The 7,111-nt window shown below is 38.6% G+C and overlaps 1 protein-coding gene across 1 annotated transcript; it reads left to right on the top strand.

Annotated features, from left to right (window-relative positions):
* Positions 1–46: 46 nt before the first annotated feature.
* Positions 47–1,760, top strand: TRAM1L1 (translocation associated membrane protein 1-like 1). Its single transcript, XM_004686629.2, has one exon. The coding sequence runs from the start codon at positions 56–58 to the stop codon at positions 1,166–1,168; it is 1,113 nt and encodes a 370-aa protein (XP_004686686.1). The 5' UTR covers positions 47–55; the 3' UTR covers positions 1,169–1,760.
* The last annotated feature ends 5,351 nt before the right edge of the window (positions 1,761–7,111 follow it).

Raw genomic sequence — 7,111 nt, 5'->3', positions numbered from 1 at the left:
GCCCCGGGGAGGCAGCCGCCGCGGGCTGGGCGGTGAGTACCTGGCACGCGCCACCATGGCCTTTCGGAAGAAGAGCGCCAAGAACCCCCCCGTCCTGAGCCAGGAGTTCATCCTGCAGAACCATGCGGACCTCGTCGCCTGCGTGGGGATGTTCTTCGTGCTGGGGCTCATGTTCGAGGGGACCGCCGAAGTGTCTATCGTGTTCATCACCCTCCAGCACAGCGTCACCCTCCCGGCCGCAGACGCGCGAGCCGCGGAGTCCAAGTCCCTGTACCATTATGGTGTCAAGGATCTGGCCACGGTCTTCTTCTACATGCTCGTGGTCATCATCCTCCACGCCACCCTGCAGGAGTATGTGCTGGATAAATTTAACAGGCGAATGCAGTTCCCCAAAGCGAAACAAAGCCGATTCAATGAGTCCGGCCAGTTTAGTGCGTTCTACCTGGTGTCCTGCCTCTGGGGCACCTTCATCCTAGTCTCTGAGAACTGCCTGGCGGACCCCACTCTCCTATGGAGGGCTCACTCCCACACCATGATGACATTCCAAATGAAGTTTTTCTACATATCCCAGTTGGCTTACTGGTTTCATGCCTTCCCCGAACTCTACTTCCAGAGAACCAAAAAACAAGACCTCCCTCGCCAGCTGGTCTACGTGGGGCTTCACCTCTTTCACATCGCGGGGGCTTATCTCTTGTACTTGAACCACCTGGGGCTGGTTCTGTTGATGCTGCATTATTTGGTTGAGTTTCTCTCCCACATCTGCGACCTGTTTTACTTCAGCGATGACAAGTACCAGAAAGAGCTTTCTCTGTGGGCGGTGGTGTTTATTTTGGGCCGCCTGGTGACTTTAATGGTTTCTGTGGTCACTGTTGGCTTTCACCTGGCCGGAGGACAGAGTCCCAGCCCCGATGCCGTGACTGTGGACGTCAATGTGCTGGCAGCAAAAATTGCCGTGTTGTCGTCCAGTTGCACCATTCAAGCCTACGTAACCTGGAATCTGTTTAACACGCAGCTTCAGAGGTGGGTGAAGGAAGATGCTACTCTTCAGGCCCCAAGTGTGAAGAAGAAGCGGACTAAAGGCAGGTCTTCCAGGAAAGGAACAGAAAACGGTGTGGCCACTGCAAAGAGAGTAGACTCTCCCCCTCAGAGGAAAGAGAAATCTTCCTAATGAATTGCGAATGAACTGGTTCATGTCCCCAAAGAAGTCTACTCTCTATCAGCAGATACTTATCTGCACTAGAGACTTTTGGGTTCTTGAGAATAGTTTGTGTTGTCCTTGATTTTTTGCTGTTGTTCTGTGTAATGTACGTTTTTGAAAGCCTTAGGGGAGGATCGTTATTATGAGTGGGGGGGAAAAACGCTGATTTTTAGCCAAGCTACTTGTCCTGGGATCACCACTGTTCTTTGTTGTTTGTTTGTTTGTTTGTTTTTCACCTTTGAACTTTTTCCTAATGATTTATACTGATGACTACAAAGTTCTGCGTATCAATGGCACAATTTCTTGCTTCCACCAATCTTTTGTAACACTAGCAAGATGGTGAACTTGACAGTTTTCTTGTTCTCGTTCAGAATCTAATGAAAATAACATACAGGTGGAAGTCAACATCAATAATTTTTCAATCTTCTCTGATCACTTAGATTTTTTAATTTAGAACTTACACCTGAAGAAAAGATTTGTAAAGCCACCAAAATAATAATGTATTTTATAGCTAGTGGTTCATAGTGTTCCATCCCCATTAAAGAACCTAAATACTAATGGATAATGTGTGGAGATTTATTGTCATATCCCTAATTAATATAAAAAGTATTACTGAAGAAACGCTCATGTTTGTCCATTATAAACAATTGCAAACTGAAAATCAGAAAAGTAAATATTTACTCTGAGAAGGAAGTCAGACTTCAATAGTTTCCTGGTATGTTTATGAAAACATTCTTAATGAGGTTTATTACAAGTTCAGCATCCAAGGCATCTAAAGAAAATGTTGTTTAAATTAATTGAAAAAGTAATGCTCACTTGCTTTGTATCTTAAAGACAATGTCAGCTAATTACACACAGAAAACATTTAATGCACTAACCCTAAATAATTTGAAAATCATACTACTAAATAGTCTTATGAAAGACTTAAAACACAATTATAATTATAGTGTTGCTTTCATTGAGAAACATTTCAGTGTGTGAGACCTATTTGGGGATATATTTTCATTTTTACAGCAGTAAAAAAAAAAAAAAACTGGGCCGTGGTGGGTGAGTATAAATATTTTGCCTTTTCCTTAAGCCTTTAATTTTATGCCCATAATAGAGTGTTTTTTATTTTTTATTTTTTTTCAGGAGTTGGTGCTTAAAAATGTGTTAGGGTTATGCCCTGCATTTCCTATATCTCTGTTTTTTTCCCTCACTTTGTCTCTCACCGCCCTCTTCTTGATACTGTTCTATTTGGTAGTTCCACTTTTCCATTCATGAGGGTCCCTCACAATTAAACTGAATATACTTGTGTATATTCAGACAGAAAAAAACACTTTTGGTAACACTTCCTTTTCTCTCTTCCTTGAAAGGTAGTAGTGAGGAAGATCATAATCAGTTTTGCCTTTAGCCTCCATCATTCTGTTTTTCTTCTTGGTATCCCAGGGCTGTGGAGTTCATGTAGCACAAGCTGTGAGGTCCACAGTGCTATTACTTGAACCAGCCATTGTGCAATGATAACACAGGGGTTTCCAACTATTCTTCTGAGAGAATGGTCTCTCTCCCTTCTCTCACTTTCAAAGAATTCTAGTCTGCCACATGTCATCCACTCCTGATAACAATTTTCTTACCCTTTCACACTTCATTTTTAAATAAACATAGGCAACTGACAAATGTTTGCATAGTTTTTTTTGTTTTTTCACATCACTGACAACAATGAGACTAAAATTGGGCTAAACATCAAATATGGTTACGTCCCAGATGGATTTTCCTGACTCTGTCCATCTCAGATGGATTCTGTTTGCCAACAAATTAAAAAAAAAAAAAAAAAAAAAAAAAAGCTGGTGTAGGCTTCATGTCTGTGTAACACATGGGAGAAAGGAAGAGGAGACCAGATTTCAGGAATTCCCAGATACTGAGAGTTACTTTGAGGAAACTGATTTGATAAAGGTCTGTTTGATTAAGTTTCATCTTTTTGTGGAAAAAGGTGAAGCCCCTTTCTTGTAAAATCGGAGTTCACAAAAGGTAGCAAGGTAGTTGAGGAAAATAATGAAGGGGAGATCTAATGTAAGATGGATTCTAATACAAGAGACCCATAAATATTCCAGAGATAAATGTAAGTCAAGTCAATTACAAGAGCGATTTAAAATGCTTTCAAATTAAATTTGCCGCAGTACAAATCTCAAAGGCTCTTCAAAAAATATGTTTGAAGAAATTTGTGCTTTAATGAGTCTCAGTAGACAATTAGATTTTAATCAGAATGAACCACTTGCAAACAAAACTTGTCTTTACTATTATCCAATACTATTAATAGGACTCAAATATCTGGTATAAAAATTGCAAATTTCATAAAGATGTGTCTAATTCTTAAATTAAAAAAAAAAAAAATCCCTGATCTGTTGACTGCCAGGCTTACCAAACTTTATTTCTCACCTAAGTCTACAGGTATAGATTGCTTGGGATAGGTTTAAAGTGAATATCCAGAACCTTTCTTAAATAGAAATTAATTCTACCCAACCTATTCATAAAGTCAAACTAGTTGTAGATCCTGTCACTTCTTATTGTCCTTGTCCTGTCAACTAGAGAAATAATGACCTTGGAACTATTTTTTTTTTCCATTACTCTTCATCTGTGTTTTTATCAGTAGAGGAAATACACATAATCAACGGTTATAAAAGTTAATCTGTTGGAGCTCCCTGCTGGTGCAGGGATTACAGTCTCAGTGCTGTCAAGCTATCAGCAGCCACTGCAGCAATAATTCAATCCTGGACCAGGGAGCTGACCCACAAAGTGCAGCAGACCTCTCCTGTCTCAAGCACTGCTCCCCTCAGCAGTGTATTTTAGGGGATCTACCTGTTCTGCTCCCCACTGTCTCTGGTGAATCCTCTCACCTCCCCCTCCCTCATGCCTGTAGGCACCACCCCAGTTCTTGTATGCATAAATAAATAAAAATAAATCTTTCAAAAGAGTTACTCTGTTAACTTGCAAAAGATTAGAAAAGATTAGTTACAGCATCAAGAATTTAAAGCTTTCCTAAAGACATAAAATATTCTCATATTTCTTCAGTTTGGAAAAACAAGTGAAATTTTAAGTTCTCACTTGTGAGACCAATTATGTAACAATGACTTAAATTCATTTCAATTTATGTTTATCGTGTTTATTTTGTAAAATTAATATCGCTTTGGGATTACATTTTTATGAGCCTATGTTCTCTTCTCCCTCATCTGAACCACCCGTGTCAATGATGTCTGCTTCCCACCGTTCCCCTCCTCCCTCCCTGCTGTTCCCTCTGGTAATCAACATATTATAATTTATTTATTTATTTTTTACTAAGTCCAAAAATTGTTTGGGCTGTTAAATTTATTTTAGTCATTTAAGTTTATTATTATTTAATTATTTGGTGCAGTGTAAGGTTTATTTATTCCATACACAAGAAGTGCATACCGAGACATACAGAGTGACTGAGGAGAGGGTGTCATGGGTGGGGAGCAGGCTTGAGAACACGGCCTGCTTGTGGTTGTGTTAGGGCAGGGGAGGCCTTCTTCTCCTGGAGCCCGCCCTCCGTGGCAGTCTGGCTGGCTGGACTCTTTACAAGTCAGAGACAGTCTGAGGGTGTACATAGAGGTAATTGAAGCTTATATTAAAAGACCTGATCACAGAGCATTTTCTCTTCTTGGACTTCTCTGGAATTACAGGAGGCTCATTCTTCCTCTGCCCTTTTTCAATCAAATCCACGTTCTGTGAGAAACTAGCCACACTCAGTTCCCCTCAGTTATGTAGAGTTATCAGAAACTCACCATGCATTTCCAAACACTGTTAGAATTTCCACATGACTGTATTGTCTTGACTATCTAAATTTTGCATCTGAGTCTCTGTAAGCAACTGATCTTTAGGCTTTCATCACCTCTGGCAGTGTAACATATTTTGCAAGTGTGAAATAAGCCAAACATTAAGACAGATGCTTCTGAGATAGTTTATCTACTTCTCCATCTGGCCTGGCAAGGGACGTGGTGTTTGGGGCTGTTGCATGGTGGCAGCTAATCATTTTCATGTTACAGCTTGAAAAACACATGGATGTTTAAGTCATCCAAGTCAGGAAATAATTGCATAACTTGGAAATGGTAATGGGGTGGGGTATATGGTGAGAGTTTGACTTGGATTTTAACCTGACCGAGTTAAATTCACAGTAACGATGTGTGTATCTGCTCAGCCTACAAGTGACTAGAGCTGCTTTTAAGGGAGGTGGCTTTCTGACATTTCAGACAATATGTCTGTTTTTAAAAATAGAAAGGAAATTTCCCAAACTGAAAGTAGAAAATGCTCAGTTTCACCATCATCTGTACTATGTATCAAGTGAAATTATACCTTTCACAGAATCTCAGCTTGAGGATAATTTAAGAAAATAGAGAGGAGTAACTTGCGCTTGGTAGGGCTTTCACCTAAGTCATCACACTCTGGTATCGAGGCAAATCTACCCCAAGGTAGATTTCATATTCCTTCCTCTTGCTTTTCCCTATTTCTTAATTAATTTTTAAATGTCCCTCTACTTAAAGTGACATGCAGTTGTCAATATCAATGTTTATATATATACATATATATATATATATACATACATATATATATATATAAGCTTTTTAACATAAAAAATCGATGTTTCTAGTTGTATTTCCATAAATTTAGAAGAGGGGAATTATAGTAGGATTAAAATACTAACAGAGGCATGGTTAAGCCCTTGCTGTGCACACTTATTTTATGCACACTTATTTTAAACTTATTAAATTCATTCTGACTTTGCACTACCTTTTTTAATGAATTAAAGAAAATGCATTTGAAATTATATCATGAAAAAAAAACGTGAATCTATGTTAATAATGATATGTAGCCTTATTATTGAAACATTTGTCACCATTCATATAGGCAAATTACATTCAGGATGAAAATTCAGTTCTATTCAAAATCATATTTCAGGCTAACTAAATGAACTTGGTAACTATTTGGGAAAACCAAAGTAGGAATGAATTCTAGGCAACAAGCTTCTTGATGTCAGGCCATACACATTTTTCATCATTGCATTCTGATTAACAGTGTCTCCTAGATACTGCCTTCTCAGGATTTTACTTCATGAGGAAAGGAAGCAAGCAAGCAAAACCTAGTAAAAGTTTCCTTTGCTCTCTTTTTCTATATTGACATCCTCTCTTTTTTACAACTTGTCCATTTTAAATTATCAGTTATCGATGCCCATTTATTGCTTGTCTGCGGTAACAGTCTGAGATCTGGGATTTGGTCTTTTCAATCACCAAATGCACTTAGCATGTAGTACAAGTCATTGCGGTGAATTCAGTGGCAGGATGTAATAAAAATGTGTTGAGAATCAGCTAAATGATATGAGGACGGAGTTTATTATTTTTATTGGTCCACGTGGAACTTAAAAATATTGAGCTGTGTCATCTTTAATATTTTGTTCTTAGCCATTGAAATGAAAACTAAGCATTAGACATTTATTTACAATTGTCTGCCATCTATCTGTTCAGTGGCATTTGCAATGTGTCAAACTGAAATTTGAATGCTTTTTCAAGTTAAGAATTAAGTTAATATGTCTTTTGTTGCCTTTTTTTTTATTGAGGTAATGGTAATTTATAACATTGCATGTGATTTAGGGGAGTGGGCTTATGCCTTTTTAGATGTTACTACAGATCACTCACCATGAAGGCCCCATAATATTTTCTACCAAGTAAAAAATCTCCTTGGCACTTTACTCTTCTCCTCTCCCTCCACCACTCCTTAGGAGCCTCAATTCTGCAGTCAGGTTTCTAGGGTTTCTTTTAGTTTAGTTTTGACTGTCCCTTTTTCTTTTATATTCCATAGATGAATGAAATCATCCAGAAACTGTCTTTTGGTTTATTTCATTTAGCATAATACCCTCAGTTCTGT

Source organism: Condylura cristata, unplaced genomic scaffold (genome assembly GCF_000260355.1).
Source record: "Condylura cristata isolate star-nosed mole 26May11 unplaced genomic scaffold, ConCri1.0 scaffold00021, whole genome shotgun sequence".
NCBI lineage: Eukaryota > Metazoa > Chordata > Mammalia > Eulipotyphla > Talpidae > Condylura > Condylura cristata.
Note: the sequence above shows the minus strand (reverse complement) of the source record. Positions and strands in the feature narration are given on the sequence as shown.

Coding starts and splice junctions, on each gene's coding strand:
- TRAM1L1 (XM_004686629.2), top strand. CDS start 56: ATGGCCTTTCGGAAGAAGAGCGCCAAGAACCCCCCCGTCCTGAGCCAG.